General features: G+C 42.0%; 1 protein-coding gene and 1 long non-coding RNA gene across 3 annotated transcripts in view; one reads left to right on the top strand and one right to left on the bottom strand.

Moving 5' to 3' along the window:
- Positions 1-10937, top strand: part of GRIN3A (glutamate ionotropic receptor NMDA type subunit 3A) — a 163178-nt gene extending 152241 nt beyond the window's left edge. The window contains exons 7-9 of the mRNA XM_003911427.5: positions 4296-4460; positions 5806-5882; positions 10227-10937. Of these exons, the coding sequence (XP_003911476.2) occupies positions 4296-4460; positions 5806-5882; positions 10227-10566 (582 nt within the window). The 3' untranslated portion in view covers positions 10567-10937. The remainder of the gene's footprint in view (positions 1-4295; positions 4461-5805; positions 5883-10226) is intronic.
- Positions 4038-18248, bottom strand: LOC110741379. 2 transcript variants are annotated; one of them, XR_004177952.1, is made up of 3 exons: positions 17653-18248; positions 13471-13549; positions 4038-4508 (listed from the first exon to the last, which is right to left on the bottom strand). It is a non-coding gene; the product is annotated as an uncharacterized LOC110741379 (long non-coding RNA). The 2 variants fall into 2 exon arrangements; XR_004177953.1 differs by lacking the exon at positions 13471-13549.
- Positions 18249-21048: the final 2800 nt, after the last annotated feature.

The following is a 21048-nucleotide window of genomic DNA, read 5'->3' as shown; positions in this document are numbered from 1 at the left end:
TTGGCAGCTGCAATTATCATTTTGTCTGCATCACCTGAATGTATTTTAAACATTTGATATTGAATATTCATAACTCCTTCTTTTCTTCCTCTGACCAGTAATGAGTATCAAGTTGAGCAGTTTTTTACTAGGAAGTTTTCACTTGATAATATGGGGAAGATGCACATATGCATAGCACATTTAAACAATGTGATCCTAGGGGAGGAACCCCTGAATTACAAAGGCAGCTGTACATCTTGTCACTCAGACTCAGACACAATTGAAACATTTTCTCTGGTGTTCACAGGCAGATGATAGTGGATTTGCCATTCCAATGGGAGTTTTAAATAAAAAAATTTGATAGTCGTTATAGTGAATTGTGAGAATTCAACTAGAAAAGGATACCTATAAACGGCGATCGCTTGACAAGCATTGCAGGCTTTGGCATCAGACAGTCCTGGATCCGCAGCCTGGATCCCGACTTAGTAGCTTGCATGATCTTGGGTAAGTAAGGTTATTAACCCCTATGAACCTCTGCTTTCTCAAATGTGAAATAAGGATAATAACACTTAACTTACAGGATAATTATAAGATCATAATACATGTATATTGTATCTGGCATATGTATTAAATGCTCAATTTAAAAACAATAACTACTTCTGTTAGTCTATTAGCATGTGGGTATAAACAACAGAAGTTTAAAGAAAAAAATGTATAATATAAACTGAATATGGCCTATTTGTTATTGAGTAAGAGAAAAATTATTGTTTTTAAGAGACTAATTATTGTTATGCACAAGAAAACAGAGGAAGCCATGACTATAAAGGCAAGATGACTCACTTCAAGTTACATTTTTCCTCCTCATCTTGGCAGTGTCTTATAAAAAAGTAGTGCCCATCTTCTCAGAGTCTAACTGAATGTTTGATGATGTTAAAGACCAAACTAAATTCTCCCAGTCTGTTCTTAATCCACAGCAATAACTCACTGAATCTTTCATATTATAGCCATATCCTGTATACATTAAAATAGGTCTAGGTCAAGGACTATTTTCAGACACATTTGTATGTACTTTCTGCATGTCAGGTTTATATAACTAGTCACTGTTTGCACACAGAGATGTCCCGGGAAAATTCCTAGTACCTCTGAAGCCCTAGGGGTCCAATGTGCTTCCCTACCAAACCCTTTCCCAGACCAGCAATCCTTGTTTCCTAGGGCTGGGCTTCCGCCTGCATTCCCAAATCATCTGCCCAGTTTTCCTGCCTTGTGCCAGTCTCAGAGCCCCCACTCAGCTCTAGTCTTTTCTTTTCTAGGGACCGTAACACTGGTCTTTGATTCATAGTCTGCAGTACTGGCATGGAGGGAGAGAGATTTCCTGAGCTAGGCTCCAACACAGCCTGAAATCACCGAGCTTCACTTCTGAGTCCTGACCCCCAGATAGACTTCCCTATGCACTCTATGCCTATGCCTGAATCATGCCTGGCTGGCTGTTTCTCCAGAATTGAGGTGGGGAGAGGTGGGAAGAATGAAAGGAAAACCCTTTAAAGAGAATGGGAGGGTCATTTACATCGGACAAATGAGTCAGTGAAGACTGTGGGCTCTGAAAACAGACTGCATGGGTTCAAATCCCAGCTTCACCTTCACGAGCTATGTGACCTTGGACAAGTTATTGAAATTCTTTGTTGCTCAGTTTCCTCACTTATAAAATGGAGATTATACCAGTTATTTACCTTATAAATTGTCATAAAGATGAGGCAAGTTGCTACATTGATAAAGTGCTCAGAATTGTGCCTTACACATATTAAATGTTAAATAATTATCAATGATAATGATGACCACAAGCTTCCAGCAAAGGGGTAACACCCAGGCTCCTTAGTACGGCATCTGAGGATTTGCCTAGTGTGGCCCTGTTTCTCTCTCACTGCATATCTTTGTCCATGTGTGCCATTATAAAAAAAAAATACCTGAGACTGGGTCCTTTTAAAAAAGAGAACTATATTCCCCACAGTTCTGGAGGTTGGAAGTTCCAGATCAAAGCACCAGCAAGTTTATTGTTTTAGTAAGGGCCTGGTCTCTGCTTCCAAGATGGCACCTTGTTGCTTGACCTCCACGGGGACAAATGTTGTCTCCTCACATGGTGAAAGGGTGGAAGGGCAACGAAAGGGACTAGCTATCTTCCTCAAGCCCTTTTATAAGGGCACTCATCCCTTCATAAGGGCTCTTAATACTAACCCTTGGAGTTTAAGTTTAAACATATGAGTTTGAGAGGGACAAATACATTCAAACTATGGCACTATTCATGCCTTGTATACTCTTCCTTCAGCCACAGCAATCAGTTTCACAACACTATACCACTGTCCAGGAAAGTCATGTTTTCCTTTGTTTATGCTACTCTCAGGTTAGTGCGTTCACTTTCCCCACCCAACTTCCCCATCCTGCCTCTCTTATTCAAACGTTATTTCATGCACCAGCTTCCCCACAAATCCCAGGAAGCGTGGATCAAATGTATCATGGAGGTATATGTTTGTTTTCTCCCTAGACTCAAGCTGTTTAAAAGGAAAGACACAACGTCCTTCTATCGCCATCCCATGATACACAGAAGAGTGCCTAGCACATAGTATTAACTCAATATATTAAGTGTTTTTAATTCTACAGGATTGACTCTTGTCATTGATGTCAATGGCTAAATAATGGCTGTTTTAGAGTACATGTGAGGGTTTTCTTAGATAATCTACACAAATCACTTAGCAAAGTGCTGGCCACATATATTTATTGTGACTAGTACTGTTGCTATAACTGCTGCTGTTTTGGTGTATAGCAGTATAGCAGAAAGAGCTCAAGCTTTGGAGCTGAAGAGAAATGGAATGAAAGACCAACTTTGCCACTTAAAAGCTGCAGGAACTCCAATTTCCTTAGTTATAAAATTGAGGTTATAATATCTATTTGAATGTGAAACACTTGGCAGAAAGTAAGCAACCAATAAATATCATTAGGTTCCTTCTCTTTCTCTTCTATGCCTATTTTTGTGGCTTGGCTCAGTTTACTACACTTCTCTGGTCTCACTTTCCTCCTCTGTAAAAATGAACTAGATTATTTCCACGTTCCCTACCAGATCCAAATTTCAAAGTTACTGAACTCACCATCTTTTTCCCCTTGAATCTACTCATTCTCTGTCCCTGAGGGAGGTTCTTTCCCTGATAGCTACCCAGTATATTAAATTGTTTCAATTCTCTATCTCTATCTCTCTCAATCTCTCTCTAAGAGACCATAAAGTGGTCCAGACCCAGGGCCTTGGCACAACTCCATGGGCCATTTGCACAGTGGGATTAACATACGAATAGCACCTGTCAACTGAAGAATCATGAGCTTCATAAATTCGGACAGGAGATCTTTATTTCTCATAAAGGGTTGTGGCCAGCGGGCCAGCCATCCTGCAGAATGGGAAGCATAGCCTCAGCAGAAGCTGACAGCAAGCACTTCAAGGGAGGGGTAAAAGGGAACAGGAATTTATGCTGAGTGGGGTGGCTGAGTATACATATTGAATAACCTATAGGAGGAGTCATAAATACTTATGAAAAGAGATACATGCACATGTGCAGTTGAGCTTCATGCCTCTTCATAGGCCCCATGTTCAAAAAATGGTGGTGTTAGCGTGACCCAAGGGTGGAGTTTTTGGTCTTCTGATGTCCAAACGTGAAGCTGAAGACATGAAAACCCTCACTGTGCATCCCCTACAAGTTGGTCAAAACTATCTGGAGATTGTGGTCATCTTTTAGGAAGGGTGCATTGTGAAACTGGTGAGCTGTCACACTGAAACTGCAAAGAGGGAGGGAGAATCTGGTTATGGCCTCAGATGATTAGCTCAAGGTGATAAAGCAATGAATTATCAGCTTCTTGTTTTCCAGAGCTAGCTTCTGCTTACTTCTTAAGAAAGAATTATAGCTAAAATTAATAAGGAAGGGACATACTGAGGCATGGTAGACCTCCCATTCTATCAAGGCCAGCAATTCAGTTTTTAAGGTTTCTCCGGGGTCCCCATGAACAAGATAAAGTCCGTTCAGTCAGTTGGAAAGCTTTGAATTTTATTTTTATTTCTCACACTCTAGGCATTGGGAGATCCTCGGCAGCCCTTAGTCCAACCCTGGCTGAATTCCTTTCATGATGTAGAATAAAAGTCACAGAACACACAGGGAGAAATAGTCTCCAGCTTTCCTTGAGTCCAGAAAAAATGAATATCCATCTGAAAACCAAAGAGTGCAGGAGCATTGGGCCAGGTATATCATTGTATTCACAGCCTTTTCTTTCCTGTTCTGTCACAGACTTTGCAAATGGGCATCAAACACTTCTCTGGACTCTTCGTGCTGCTGTGCATTGGATTTGGTCTGTCCATCTTGACCACCATTGGTGAGCACATAGTATACAGGCTGCTGCTACCACGAATCAAAAACAAATCCAAGCTGCAATACTGGCTCCACACCAGCCAGGTGAGTGCCACAGGTGTCTTGCTCCAATATTCTTAAACTGTAGAATTCCTAGTGATGGGAGGATCCAGAGCCCTATGTCAGACTGATAAGTCATGTTACCACAATAACAAGGGTGGGGTAGGCACTCTCATTAGAGCAGAAGGAATTCTCTCTATCCCATTAATTCACATTTCCCTTATATTGCTATCCCACAGTGCTCCTTCCTTTCCTATAACCCTCCACTGTTGCTCATAATAGAAGCAATAGAACTTTTTTTAACCAGGTTTCACTTAATAGTGACAGTCTGAAGAGATGGTGTGAAAGATTTCCTAGGTTCTTTTCTTGCCAAAATTGAAACCTATTACATGAGTTTAAAGTCCCTGGTCCCCTTTAAGCAATCCCACTTGCCCCTGTTCTCTCTGCTTCTTCCCTGGTCCAGAGAAGTTTGAGATCCACTGGGGCCAAGGCCAAACTTCACAAGGTCGCAGTTCTCTGCTGTAATCTAGACATCAACACACTGATTTACAGGGAGAACAGAAACTGTCAAGCAGACTGGCGATTCAAGCACACTCATCTGCACATCTCTCCCTGAATGAAATTGGCATGGAGACCCAAAATGTAGTCAGAAGGCTTCATAATGATGGAAGATCTCTAACAAAGGGAGTGGTTTCACTTGACCACAGCAAGGCTGGATGAGCCATCCTGGCCTCTCCTGTGGTGAGACTGCCTCCTGCCCCTCAGTGTACCATGGATTACCTCCCAGCAGGGAAGCTGTCGCTTCTTCTGCATTTACCCCACTCATGTATTCATATACCCTCACGCTAACCTCCTCGCTTTGGTAACACTTTTCTTTTTCCTAGATAGGTTACTATCATTGGTTTGGTTACAGTTGAACCCTGTTCTTCCTACTTTCATCCTGGGAAGTATTTGGTCCTCTAGGAGAACTCCACGTATCTTCCTTATTGTATCCTAATACGATTAATTTAATTCTCAAGAGTCCTCCTTCCCTTCTTTGTTTTGGTTGTCAATAATTTTGTACTTTTTACTCATCTTTAGCAATTGCTGAAGGCCTTTTGCTACATATTAGTTATGATTGTGCCTCCTTATATCACATACTGTCTTATAATACTGAGCTTTCCATCAGAACACTTTGTTTATCCAGGTGGAATAATAACCTCTAATTAGAATTTTTGTTCCCTTGAGATTTGAGGCTGAATGTTGATCTATTTTTAGGCATTCCTGGAATTTGTTTAAAGAGGCCAAGGTTTGTAATGACTACATATACCATTAAATGTCAAGTGGTTCTTCGTCCCCTGACCTATGTGTTTCTCATAATTTCTACATGTGAATCTGTTCTCTCCACCAGAGATTACACAGAGCACTAAACACATCATTTGTAGAGGAAAAGCAACAGCATTTCAAGACCAAACGTGTGGAAAAGAGGTAAGAAGGGGCCAATGGCAACTGTCTTTATATTTGTAAAATAATATTTAGAGATCTAACTGTATAAATAATTATTCAGATCAAATCAGGACAATTTGTTTAACAACAGAATCAGTATAAATAGAGGGAAATAAAACATAGAATAAAAAATGTATATGGACACTAAAATGCAGTGTACACAATATACTGTCATGGTTAGAAGTGTAGCCATGGACTCTAGGATCAACCCTCTTGATCCAAATCCTGTCCCCAAGACTTATGATATGTGTTACTTTGTGTAAGTCATTGATTTAATCTCTCTGCACCTCAAGTTCCTCATTTGTAAAGTTGAGATAAAAACAGTACCTATTTCCTAGAGTAGTTGTAAAGATTAAATGAGATCATACATGTAAATCTCTGAACGAAAGGAAATGCCTAATAAATATTAACTATTATTATGTACAAAATACATGTAAGAATTAATGAATACTGCAGGCGATTAATTTCATGGTTTACTGTCTTTTGGCATATTTCCACTCCCTACTCCTTTCTAGCACTCTTAGGAACAGAGTATTGGAAATATGAAACAGACATGTCCTGCCTAATTCATTTCCTGGCACTTTTCTACAAACTCCCTAGCAAAGAGCATCTTATTAATAGGAAATAACAAACATTAAATGCATTGATGACATCTGAAAATCGAAGCTCTTCACTCTCACCACACCAGGCTGTGGATGACTGTTCCCTAGTTCATGGTGACTAAAGATGTCAGAAGCACTTGGGTCTGGTTCCTGGCTGGAAGTTTCTGCTGCCTGCTGCCTAAGGCAACCCTCCTGATTCTTTCATACACCCAGAGGCCTCAGATGAGGGCATCAGCTCCAAGCAACTGTGTCATCTGTGACATATCCTCAGCTCAAAGCTTGGCTTTCTAGTTTTGAAATCTGACACACCTCTCATCATAACAGAAGAAAAAGGGATGGAAACCAGGATTCTTTTTCATTGTTAGTATCTCCTCTGGGACTGCTGCAGTACCCTTCTATCCAGTCTCCATCTAGCTTGTCAGAATCATTTCCTTTATCTCTTGAAGTATCTCTTTCCAGTCAGTGAGCACTCCTCCCGCCTGTCTCAGTCTGTGGTATTCCTGCATCGTATTGCAAGTCTGTTAGTGACAAGCTATATACTAGTCCAGCCACAGCTGTTCCATGTCATGTTACATCTATTTTTTCTATTTTTAACATACATTTTTAATAACAGTAACACAAGAAGACATAGCAGCAAATATATCATCTTACAATGACAAAATATTTGTTTTCCAGCTTCCTGTTAACAGAAACAGGAAGCCCAATAATCCCATCTCCAACTGTGATATGATTCATATTCACGTCTTTCTCACATAAATTGAAAGCCATTTGTGTCTTTTGACGCAACTTACCCACTTTTCTTGGCAGATTCCCTTCCTGAACCCCTTATTTTGAGGAGCTAAGGAGAACAGGAGCTCATGGTTTAGCTTGGGCTCACATTTCCTGTGCCTACCTCTATACAGCCCAACATTAGCAGCCTGTCAAACCCAACGAGTGTTTGGCATCCCATAGCTGTCATGTCTCTTTGGCATAGTCCAGTGGAGTACTGAACCTCAGTGTTACATAATTGCTCCAGGGAAACCTATTTTTAGTGTTAAATACCCATTTTTAGCATTAAATACAGCTCTCTCGCTGGTCACATAACACTCTAAGACTGAAGAAGGCTTGAATCAAAGCAAAGCCTAAATGTTACTGAGGCTAGGAGTATAACACGCGCCGTGGGTTATTTTTTTCCAAGCAGACACTGAGTCTTACACTCAGCATTTGTCGCCTTGCACTCATAGGTACCCACATCAAATACCAGACAACTGGTGATACTAGCAACTAGAATTTGGCACAAAGTCCAGCATTTGTTTATTCCTCTATATTATATTACCAGATAGATATACAAAGCTCTGGAGAAGACCAGTCCAGCTATCTTTACTTACCTTATCACTGTGGCTGTCTAGACAGTCGAAGAAAATGTGTAGATGCTCTACTCTCAGGTTTTCCCTGCTATGAACCATTGTATGGCATTAGAACGCTCTCTCCCTCTTCTCTTGGAAGAATATCTATGTAAATGCTCATGCCTGCTACAACTTGACATCCCTCCCCTGTGCTCCATATTCACTGAACAAATAAAAGAGCAAATAGATAAATGAATGGATTACTAACACGACTTTGAGGAAACGCTTGGAGAAATTTTGGGCCATGATATGGAAGTAGGTATTACCCCTTATTCATTTAATGCAGAGAAAATAAGGTACATATTACAGGAGACTATTTAGATATAGCCCCGGGTTTATTCAACATGTGATTTCACATAAATTTTTGGTCTATCCTTCATCTCACTGGGTTCCCAATCAATACATGCCACTCCCCTTTTCACTTTCCTCTCACCCCAAGAAACACAAAAATTATACACTATAACAGCACAACCACAATTACTTTGAGATTATTCAAATTCAATAGGAAAAGATTTGAAGAAAAATATTAAAGGGAATTATCAAGCTAGAAGGAAAATTTTATCTCCCCTCTGATTCAGGTCTAAAGCCAATGGAGCTATAAGTGGGTTCATTACAGAACTTTTACCCAGCCCAGGATACATGAAAACTGAGTTCTGGTGCCCTCTGCTCATTTATATAAAACTTAGACTATGAGGCATGTTAAAGAACCACAGGGTGGTTTGGAGTATGTGTTTCAATGGCTTGGGGCATGTATAAGTTGGTCTTCGCTACGTGATAAATCATCCCAATACTTAATGTTTTAAACAGCAAGGTGCTTACTAATTAATGGATCAGCTGTGCAGTCTGCTGATCTGAGCCAGGCTTCGCTGATTTTGGCTGGGTTTGCTCATATGTCTGTAGCCAACTTTGGGGGAGGGGGAAAGCAGCTAAGGGCTGTCTGATCTATGATGGCCTCAGCTGGGTCAACTGGGAAGCCTGAGGATTCTCTCCATATCGTCTGCCATCATGCAGCAGGCCATTCTGGACTTGTTCACATTGCAGCAGCAGGGTTCCAAGAGAGTGGAAATGTGCAAGACTTCTTAAAAGTTTAGGCTTGGAACTGCCACTGTCATATGTCTGCCACATTCTGTTGGCCAAAACAAGTGTGAGAACAGTCCTAACTGAAGCAGGGAGGAAAGCAGATTCAGCAGAGGTACAAGCTGCAAAGTCACATTACAGAGGGCATAAATGAAAGGAGAAAAGAAGGTTTATGGCCACTTTTACACAGAGACTTTATTATTCTTCTCTTTTCCCTTCTCCCTCCAGATTGTCCCCTTCTCCTGGCAACTAAGAGTCCAGGAAAAAAGTAAATTCAGTTACATGAATGAGAACAAAAACACAATGGTTTGGTAGGGTGTTTCTATTTAGTTTTGTCCTGTGGTTGATTGCAAAAGTTGTCATAACCCTCCTACTCCTCCTTCTGCTTCTCCTATGGTAGAAAAAATCAGCAGCTATGCTGCTTAGGGCTCTAATCTGTTCTTGTAGTGAGAAACTCTTCTTATTGCATAAGTGTCAAAGTGTGTTCCAGAAACAGGCTCAGTCTCCCCCTGTGACTATTTGGCAATAATTCTCATGCTGTCTATAGCCATCTCTCCGCGATGGTAGTAGGTGATAGGATGCAAGCCTAAAACAGGATTGCAAATTGCTTTGTATACGACTTTCATTATCCCAGCAAGAAACTGAGGGCTTTCTTGGAATTTTTTAAGCATCAGACCTGAACTGTCATTCTCAACTCACATAAAAAACATCCCTATAGCAAGAAACACTTTGCTGAGACCTGTGGCTTATATGCTTTTATTCTCCCCAAAATCAAGTAGTAAATATCAGGATGGTCCTGTGGGACTAAGGATGAGCCATGTTATGAGATCTGTCAGCAGGCTGATGCTCAGAACCCAACAAGTGAATAAACAGATTTCATTTTTATTAAAGCATTATCTTTCAAACCATAAAATGTTTCAAGGTGTGGCTAGTTTCTGAGCTTCCCTTGCAGAAAGGAAATTAAAAGCAACCTGAGGTTGTTCACAAAAAAAAAAAAAAAAGTGCCATACCCCATCCTATCAGCCCTTCAGATGACACCCAATTCCAATTTCGGAGCAGCATCGGACTTGAACTTTTGAATGTTCATGACTCCTTATTGCCCCATGACACCCTAGCAGGGAGTCTGTCCATGGCTTTGTTACTTCGTCTCTAAATGCACACCCAGCTCCATATTATTGACAAAGGAAACGGCTAACAGATGAACAACAGCACTTTAAGAGCTGCAGAATGGAAAGTAAGTCTAAAATTTCTCTGTTTCCTAGGTCCAATATGGGACCCCGTCAGCTCACCATATGGAATACTTCCAATCTGAGTCATGACAACCGACGAAAATACATCTTTAGTGATGAGGAAGGACAAAACCAGCTGGGCATCCGGATCCACCAGGACATCCCCCTCCCTCCAAGGAGAAGAGAGCTCCCTGCCTCGCTGACCACCAATGGGAAAGCAGACTCCCTAAATATATCTCGGAACTCAGTGATGCAGGAACTCTCAGAGCTCGAGAAGCAGATTCAGGTGATCCGTCAGGAGCTGCAGCTGGCTGTGAGCAGGAAAACGGAGCTAGAGGAGTATCAAAGGACAAGTCGGACTTGTGAGTCCTAGGTGACCACACTGCTCCCCTTTCTCAGTTCCTGACCTTCCTCTGAGCCCTTGAGACACTTTGTAATGCTCTTTTGTAACTACCGACAAAGGTATGGGGAAGCTGAGGCCTAGGTCTTCTTAGAGGTCAAGTCTGCTCTCCCTAGCCTAAAATGCAGCAGCAGCTCCTCTCAAGCTCACTCCCTAGGTCTCCAGGGTAGGAGTGTTTTTCTAGCAAGAATCTTAGTCAGGAGTAAGCTCTGTGTGAGAGATCTGTGAATAATCAGATAACCCCAGCTCCTGTTAACCTTTTCACCAGGTGCCACAGTAATATTTCTGGTTTTTAGCCCTTTCTCTGCACTACCAACAAGAGATAAAATTGTTACTCATACTTATGTCTTACCGGGTTGTTGGTTTTCATCATAATGCAGAACGAGGTTATCAAGGGTTGTAGCTTTCGATACAAACTCCCCAATCTAGATTGATTTCTACATTCTGAATGGGGAGCAGGTAAGAGCAGAGCACCTCCCACTGGGGGTGGGGTACTTAAAAATTAACTCATTAGTATCATAAAGGTCAAGGATTGATTGGACTAGGCAAGAGCCATGTTTTTGAGAAGGTTCCGGATCTCTGACTCCATCCTGTTTAGTAAGAACAGGCTTATTAACACGCACTGTGAAAGGGGAAGGGGATGTGGTAAGCGGAAACAGAAGACAGGCAGAAGAGGCATTAAAAATGCATATCATGCTTTTAGAACAAAAGCTCTGGGCCAGAAAGGCAATTTGGCTAAAAAATGAATAAGACTACTTCTAATGTAATTAAGCATCTCCACTATGGTGTGTGCCTTTTATAAAGAAGAGAGAAAAAGGCAAAGCAAGGTTGTGGCCTTAGGTTGGACCTGGAATATCCCTGCTTATTGCCTATAATGGAATAAGTGACACTGTGGGTGAAATGTTCTACACACCACACACTAGGCCATTTTCAGATCAGCAGTCACCCATCGCTTGGCATAGAAATCCCAAAACCTCCAGCCTGGGAACACCACCAGCTTTGACCATTCAAGAATTTGCCGTGCGCTTTGCATATCTGTATAGAAAATTAAGTCAATTCCCCATCCTCATACTCACTCATCTCTGAGGAGCTATGAACAGGTTTTGGTCCCTCTAATGATCCTCCAGCCTCATCTAATGCCCCCCAAAGACTGATACAAGTAACCTCCCCTCTGCTTAGGCGCTGCTTTCTTAGCATATAATGTTTAGGCAGCTAGGAAAAGGAATATGGGTCAGTTCTCAAATGTCAATGTAGATAAGAGTCATCTAGTGGAGAACTCATCAGAGTGCAGATTGCCAAGACCCTTCTCCAGAGATTATGCGGTGGGGGGTGGAGGTCTAGAGGTGAGCTCAGAAACCTACTGTTAGCCAACATCCCCAGGTGACTGACACGGGTGGTCTAAGAATTACTCTTCTAGAAACACCATTCTGGAAGTTTGGCTGCCCACAGGCATGAGGAGAAGCATGAAGAGAAAACCTGTTTGAGAAGTTTGTTTTGTTTTTTAATAACTTTAGCACACATCTGCTGATTCTCCTTCAACATCCTCACCCCCACCCCTGGGCACCATTTAGGACAAGACGTCCTTATTTATCAGTTACTTGCTTTATCTTCTCAGGACTCACTGTTCCACTCCCAATCAATCTGAATGCCTACAATAAGTTCAGGAGCTGTGCCAACAACTTTCCTCTTTTACAGCTGCAGATCATTGGAAAGGTGTCTTGATCACAAAACTTCTCCCTCTACTACTGGATGAAATGTCTGCATTTCCACCAAAATCTACCCAGTCGCCCAGGGAATAACAACTTAAGCTGTAGTTAGATAACACCTAGTGATTAATTGGCTAAGAAAACCCTGGAGTGGAGGGAGGCTCGGAGATACTGAAACGGATGTGGGAGGGCTCCAAAGTTAGAGGTCACCAATCCCACAGATCAAACAGTTCAATAATGAGGAAACAGGTGAGCCCTGAACACAGAAAAGGACAATTCTGTGTTGAAACACCCATCCCCTGACGTTCTCACCCCAGGCCCAGAAGTAGGTTTGCAGCTGCCTTTGGAAGATTTTGCCCCTTAGCTATCCCCACCCACTTGCAACAGCTAAGGATGCTGGAGACTCTGCCACCATGCTCTGCGTGCCCCTGAACCTCTGTGCTGCCCGGAAGGCTGATGTACAGGTGTACCTCAATCCACATTACAGCCATGCTCCTAATGTACATGGACATTTTTGTAACTCAGCTCATATTCTGACTGTATTTGAGAAGCTGGCTCTTTAAGGGAACCCAGAGGTGAATCCTTTTGTAAAGTAAAGCACCCTTTTGTAATGCAATTAATTATCCCTTAATGTATCTGTTTTGTAAGTCTGAATTTTTGTATATCGGGTTTACCTTAAGCTTCTCTAGTGAGGCATTCTGAGCAGTGGTGATCACATGCCAGATCGTCCTGCATATCCACGAAGTAGATGACCAGTGCACGTTCCTCAAACATCTTTAGAGGAACTACCTGGCCAAAACACTGGCCAGGATGCAGCAAGCAGCAGCAGGGGCTGAAGGCAGGCTTACTGCGGTCAACATTGCTTGAAATGCCTCTATGTTCTGAATAAAGAAAAACCATAATTGCTTGTGGTGAAACGAAGCAGTCTTCATGTTAAGTAGCAATGGTTATTTTTACTGGTAGTAATTGAACAGTGTTTTGCAATTTGTGAAACGGTGTATTGTGTTTTGTAAAATGTCATGAAATGGTGGGTCCTTGGAAACCTCCTTTCTGTTCAGCTCCACCTCTGTTCTTTCAACTCCTTTCAGGCTCAAAAAACAAAAACAAACATCAGAAGCCTTCACATGGAGGGTTGTATTCTGGTAAAGAAGAAAGAGATAAGGGATGCTACCTTGCTTCCTCTACTGGTCTTCCCTTTTCATGAGATCAAGAAGGCCTCCATTCTCTTCCAAGCGCTCGTGCTGGGAAACCTGGAATATGACACATTGTGTCACACACCCCAACCCTGTTTTCCAAGGGGAATTTCTGGCACAGGAAGCACATAGTAAAGCAGGCTCGAATGAGCTGAAACAGATACAGCTACCTGGTTCGTGTAAATAAGAATAAAGGCCCCAGAGTGTGTATGCTTCCAGGTGGAGGAGAAAGGGGAATCTCCCAAAATTTAAAAACAAGTTGGAAGAATAACCAGGACAGCCAAGTGAGGCAGCCACAGGGACCCAAGCAGTAGAGGTCTTTAATGTGCCTGGAGATGACTCTCCGTCATTCACGAATCTTGCTATTGCACAAACCCTATCAGGAGCTGCTGCTTCCCTTCCAGCCAGAGAAGTGGTAAGTGGAGCAGGTGCCAAGCAGAACAGATCTTATCATCTGGGTAACAGACTTCTCAGTGTTGGTGCTGTGTCTGTTAGAGCCTTAGAGCAAGTTAAATACTTCCTTGGTGTGGGTAAAGAAAAAAGGGGAAAGAAACTACTTTAGAGCCTTTTTCTCCCAACTCATACTTTTGATAGGAAAACCAGAAAACCCATCCAGTTCTTCAGAAATTGCTTTCTAGGCATTAACACTACTTTAGTATCTATACTGTTTAGTTATTCCTTTCTTAACCCACCTAAACTACCCATCTAATCCAGGATTCCCTCACTCTTTTTTAGTTCAGTTACTAATCATTTTATGAAAATAATGTACTTATAAGTATTTTCTTAAGGTTTGTGAAGAGTATTTGCATTGTGTCTTCATTTTAATGTGTTTGCAATCACTCCGCTCCAGGAAGAACGGAAATGCTGTCTTGTGAGCATGAAGTGAACGGGCTGTTTTGCTCCAGCCACTTTTCTTGTACAATCACATGGATGGATTAGATGTCCTCAGGTCTTTTCCATCTTCAGTTTCTATGACTGTGGAATAAATGTTCAGATAGAAACTTCACTATTGCATGTACTGCTGGCTTTGTCTTTGGAGATTCAAATGTTGACATGATACCAGTTCCTTCTTAACAGGAGACCCGTTAATGCTATGATTTATGTTTGTTTCCTTGCTATAGTTCAAAGAAGAAACACAAGATATACTAAGAAAACTCAGAGCTCAGGCATCATGAAATGGCTTCATCTGAGATAGACCTAGGAAAAAGCACAAGTTCAGAGGTCTCTAAAATCCTGTACTGATCACCCTCATTAGTAATTCGACAAACATCCGCTAAACAGCTTCCATGTAGGTGCCAAGTGCTGGAGACACAACAGTGAAGAAGATAGGTATGGTCCCCAACTTCTGACTTTTTTTTTTTTTTTTTCTGAGATGGAGTCTCGCTCTGTTGCCAGGCTGGAGTGCAGTGGTGCAATCTCGGCTCACTGCAACCTCTGCCTCCCGGGTTCGAGCAATTCTCCTGCCTCAGACTCCCGAGTAGCTGGGACTACAGGCACCCGCCACCTTGCCCGGCTAGTTTTTTTGTATTTTTTTTTAGTAGAGACGGGGTTTCACCATGTTGGCCAGGATGATATCGATCTCTTTACCTCGTGATCCACCCACCTCGGCCTCCCAAAGTGTTGGGATTACAGGCGCGAGCCGCGGTGCCTGCCCTCAGTCTGACCTTTTTACAACCTATAAACAGGTAATACTTTAAAACTAACACATATTGGGTACTTACTATAAACCATGATCTTAACAACCCCACAAGACAGACACTATAGATGTAGTCTTAAGTAGGTTAAGTGGGACCTCCAGTTTACAGATAAAAACATAAGAGTTGGGCTGGGCACGGTGGCTCACGCCTGTAATCCCAGCACTTTGGGAGGCCGAGACGGGTGGATCACGAGGTCAGGAGATCGAGACCATCTGGCTAACATGGTGAAACCCCGTCTCTACTAAAAGTACAAAAAACTTAGCCGGGCGAGGTGGTGGGCGCCTGTGGTCCCAGCTACTCAGGAGGCTGAGGCAGAAGAATGGCATGAACCCAGGAGAAGGAGCTTGCAGTGAGCCGAGATGGCGCCACTGCACTCCAGCCTGGGCAACAGAGCGAGACTCTGTCTCAAAAAAAAAAAAAAACCAAACCAGAGTCAGAGAAACTATGTAACTTGCCCAAGGTTGCAGAACTAGTAACAGATTAGTACAACCATGCAGGATTCTGGTCACTGCCTCACAATTTTCTATTCTTCCTTGAATCCCCTTTTAGTCTTTCTGCCTTATTGCTTCTTTCCCATGCCTCAGTACGGCCCCTAGCTCCACAGAACAGAGAGGGAAGTGGATAGTATAACTGCACCTTCATTGGTCCACTTAACTCAACACTGTAATACCTGTATCTCATAAAAATAGCATTTCAGCATCTTTTCTTTCTGCTTTCTAGCCCAACCAAGAACTGATGCAAACACAGTTCACAGTTACAAATCATCAGCAGGCCTGCAGTCCCAGACAAACTGGCAGTTTCTGATGACCCAAGCAGTTTTAGCTGCAGGCAAATTTGCCTTCATGAATCTGCTAGCCTGTTGCCTTCTTCACACATATTCTTTCAGAATAGAAACAATCAAATCTCATGAAAATGTAAACCCACTGTAACTTAATTCAACTACCTACTTACCTAAGGATGTTTCTGCATTACTCAATCATTCAGATTCTGGATGCCTATTTGTACCTAGACATTGGGGCTAGTTGCTGGAAATAGACAGATAAAAAGAGCAGATTCTGATCCCACAGAGCTCAGTGTAATGAAAGGACAGAAGCTGACAACATATTATGGTGTATACTCTAATAAAGAAATGCACATCGGGTGCTATTGGAGCAAAGAAGGCACTGTGTGTGTGTGTGCATGTGGGTGTAGGTGTGTGAGGTGAAGAGACAGGGTGGAGGGTAACAGGCAACTGAAGTAAAGGCAAGCATGTACAAAATTCCAAATTTGGGAAACCCTGGCAATCAAGAAACTGGGACCTTCAAATCATTTCATATAACAGAACACGCAGTTTCAGGTGGATGACAAACTATACGAACTGGAAAGAGAAAAGCAGAGGCAAGATCACTTGTGCTAAATTGGATTTGTGTGCCGAAGACTACAGGAACCACTAAAGGATTTTAAGGTGAAGAGAAAGCTAGTAAAAGAACAGGATCCTCACCACTAGGTGGAGCTGGATGTCACCCACATGCATTTTAGTTGTAGGACAGTGAACAGATTAAGTTAACTTTTTGAACTTTTGGAATGAGTTGGCCATGACATCATTTACCAGGACAGGCAGACTAGAGATAGACAGACATGGATAAACATGTGTCTTAGATTTCAGGGAAGATGTCAGTGTTCCCCCCACCCCCCGCCCCCAGAAATAGGAAGAAAATGTAGATGGTAACAAAAGTTGATCTATCAATTTCTTTATTTGCTCAACAATAATAAAAGTTAGTATTTGCTGAGCATTTACTAGGTGCCAGGCACTGTGCTGAATGTCTCCTGTATAATGATTCATTTCATCCTCCACACAACCCTATGAGGTAGTTTTTATTTTATAAATGAAGAAACTGAAGCATAGGGACATGAAGTAACTTGCTAGTAAGTAGGAGCACCATACCCAGGCAAGTCGGACTTCATGAGAAATATATTTAACACAACGCCTGGAGTCACAATAAGCACTCAGCAAATGCATATGATTGGGAGAGCAGGAAGAAATCTAAGATCCCTTGATTCAATTCTACTCTACAACAAGGTGCTAAAGGAACTCAGTGAATTCAGAAACAAAATGCAGTTCTAATCCAGGCAAAAAATCTAGTTAGATTAGAATGATCAAGGATAAGTACAGTAGGTATATGTAAGTGTTTAGAAAACTTCAAAATGACTCAGAAAGTATTTTCACTTATTATCTACCTGATGACAAGTACTCTATTAGTACAGGTCTCCAATTAGGATAAAAGAACAATGGAGCTCTCATAGTAGCATGTCAATCCTGTGGCTAAACTGAGTGGCCCTGGAACCTATTTCCTCACTTCTAGAATAAGGACACAGTCTGAGTTCCCTTTCAGCTCTAATATCCTCAGAGCATATTATTATTATATTAATGTGAATATAGCTTCCCGCAAAAAAAAGAAAAAAAAAAAAAAAAGGTTAACTTACAATAAATGAAGACTTTATGCAGGTTTCCGTAGTGTAGTAGTTATCATGTGTGCCTTGCTGTAAGCGAAGTCTCAGCTATCATGGGTTGCCACTACAGAAGTGTTAGTTTTAGAATTAATAATAATTCCTTTTATTACCACAAAATAAATTAAAACTGTAGTCATATATTTTTGGATAATACAAATTTGAAGGGTTACCTCAATATATGAGAAAAGATTGCTTCTACTTAGGGGGTGAAAAAAAGAAAGAGTAATAAGGTTTGAATCGCACATTGGTCCAGTAAAACAGACTTCTGAAGATCTGGCAGCAGAAGCATGAAGCAGAAGTAACTTAATCATGAAAACCTTTACTGACTATTATGTGCCTCTGCTAGATATTTAAGGATTAGACTGTTAAGACATTGTCCTTTCCATGTCCTTCAGTAATTGAGAAGTAGGCTATAAATAAGACCTTAATAGCTAACGTTTGGAACAGACCAAACATGGGCAGGAATCCCAGAAGGTAAAGCTCATTCCTTCTGATAGGACAACTTTTTAAGTATTTCCAAACTTTTTTTTTTTTTTTTTTTGAGATGGAGTCTTGCTCTGTCACCCAGGCTGGAGTGCAGTGGCGCGATCTCGGCTCACTGCAAGCTCCGCCTCCTGGGTTTACACCATTCTCCTGCCTCAGCCTCCCGAGTAGCTGGGACTACAGGCGCCCGCCACCTCGCCCGGCTAGTTTTTTGTATTTTTAGTAGAGACGGGGTTTCACCGTGTTAGCCAGGATGGTCTCGATCTCCTGACCTTGTGATCCGCCCGTCTCGGCCTCCCAAAGTGCTGGGATTACAGGCTTGACCCACCGCGCCCGGCCCCCAAACTTTAAGATCTAGAAAATTTGTAAGTATTTCTATGCCAGGGGTTTCCTATTGTGCAAACCCAATCCAACCTACACATAATCCACCATTTTTCTACTAATCTCAGCGTATCTGTCTTATCATCAGTCAAGCAGACTTCTGCAATAATGAGTAATCAAAACTTTTCTGCAGATCCACTGGGACTGGGGTTTATCTGGCAGTCCTCAGATAAACCCTCAAAGAACAAAATGTAAAGGCATTCCACACCCTAGCAAATGACAATGGGAATAAAGACGAGAGCAGCATATGCTTCCTGCAAGAATAAGCATCACCATCCCAGTAGGTTTAGAAGACTGATGATCATTTACTGTCTAGAACCTTCATAAAATCAAATCACACTCATCACTCTAGTGGCATGTACATTAAACTATGTGCATTGAATTCCGGCCCTTGAAGAACAAGGAAGCCTATGGATCTCGACAGAGAAAAAGGAAAAGGAATCGCAATGGAAATTCATGTAAGAATACAATTGCAGAAATAGTTCAATACCTTTGAAAAAGATCCCTATAGTAATTAAGAAGGTAAGATCCAAGCCATATAGTTAAGATGCATGCCTCAGAGCACACCTGACTTTGGTCAAAATCACTAAGAAATTTCCAAGGTAACAATGAAAGAAAGAAAAAAAGAGACAGAGAGATCATCCCTACAAAATCTGAAATGGTTTTTTGTTTTTGAGACACGGTCTCACTGTGTGACCCAGGCTGGAGTACATGGCATAATCACAGCTCACAGCAGACTTAGCCTCCAGTGCTCAAGCTACCCTCCTGCTGCAGTCCTTCAAGTAGCGGGGACTACAGGTGTGCACCACCACAGCCAGCTAATTTTTGAAATTTTTTTGTAGAGACGGGGTCTCTGTTGCCTGGGCTGGTCTCAAACTCCAGGGCTCAAGCGATTCTCCTGTCTCAGCCTCCCAAACTGCTGGGATTATAGGCATGAGCCACTGCACCCAGCCTGAAGTGTTTTTAAGAAATGAGAAGTCTCTAGGACTTCTACAATAATCTTCGAAATTGGCATTTATGAGCATTACCTTAAAGAAATTACCCTTTAAAGTTCATATGGATCAAGGGTTGTGATTGCTAACTAGGATCTAAAAAAGCTATGAATAATGTACATACAATACAAATAAAATTTGGTATGCAGTTTGGGAGTATTCCTGAAGCCCATTCATTGACTTCTTCTGTAGTGAGAGAAGCCAACTGCCAAAAAATCACCATCATTTTTGGTTATTATCTGAAAATGACTTTGAGAGCTCAACTTGTGTTGCCGCGACCTCAAGCTGGTTGGGATCAGGGGCTCCCTGCTCATCTCAACTAGAGGAACTTCCTCTAAATCCAACTTCCCATGGGGCTAGTGGTTTCCTCCACAACATTCCACAGGATCTATGGTCCCCTGGCGCTGGGCAGCTGACTTTCTCAGTCAATTGTCGCAAACAGCCAACAGCCAAGCCCAAACCACCTGTTGACCAAGCAGTATATCTGCACCCAACCAACCAAGTTATGCTCAAGCTTACCCTATAAGAAGAGCAAGAAGCAAGGGGAAAGTGGCCTATTAATAAATGAAAACTCACTGTGTCCAGAAGCAGGAGTTAATCCTGTCATGATGGTTCTGTGGGGGTGGGGGTGTTTGCTGAGCAGGGGGTCAAGGGACCCATGACCTCTCTTGATGACCTAGTAAGATCCTCTAGTTAGATTCATTGCTTAATTCCTACCACATGACTTTGTGGAATTCAGTGCAAATCCTATTGATTATAGCTGGTGACCACAAAAGGACACAGAATTTGCTTTTACCTGTCTTCTAGGACAGGTGGTGATCAAGAGGGATCCACTTTACACAACCCCTTGCCAGAGATTTATAAAACCTCTGGTTTGCTGGTTACTATAAAACATAATGCAGCTGGGCATGGTGGCTCACACCTATAATCCCAACACTGGGAGGCCGAGGAAAGCGGATCACCTGAGGTCAGGAGTTTGAGACCAGCCTGGCTAACATGGTAAAACCCCATCTCTGCTAAAAATACAAACACCCAGACATGGTGGTGAGCACCTGTAATCCCAGCTACTCAGGAGGCTGAGGCAGGAGAATCACTTGGACCCAGGAGGCAGAGGTTGCAGTGAGCCAAGATTGTGCCACTGCACTCCAGCCTGGGCGACAAGAGCAAAATTCCATCTCAAAAAAAAAAAAAGAAAAAACCACCACCACATAATGCAAGAACTCTCACCCTAAAGCTACAGGCAGCAATATGCTCCCCCTAAAAACAAATTATAGTCTCTTACCCCACATAATGAACTATGAAAGATAACTGAGTAGTCAAATAAATTAATCTTTTAGGCATTATTTTTCCACAGAATAGACTCAATAAAAGAACTAGGAGAAAAGTGCTTCAATTAAGCAAAGATCTAAATACTCTAAACTAGGCCAACCTCTTGATCTAAGCTGATTATTTCCATGCAAGAGAACTCAATTCTAGAACTGCAGGTATAAAATCAACTTGTAACAATAAAGAC

Source organism: Papio anubis, chromosome 13 (genome assembly GCF_008728515.1).
Source record: "Papio anubis isolate 15944 chromosome 13, Panubis1.0, whole genome shotgun sequence".
NCBI classification, from domain to species: Eukaryota; Metazoa; Chordata; class Mammalia; order Primates; family Cercopithecidae; genus Papio; species Papio anubis.
The sequence above is the reverse complement of the archived record's forward strand: the minus strand, read 5'-3'. Positions and strand labels throughout refer to the sequence as shown.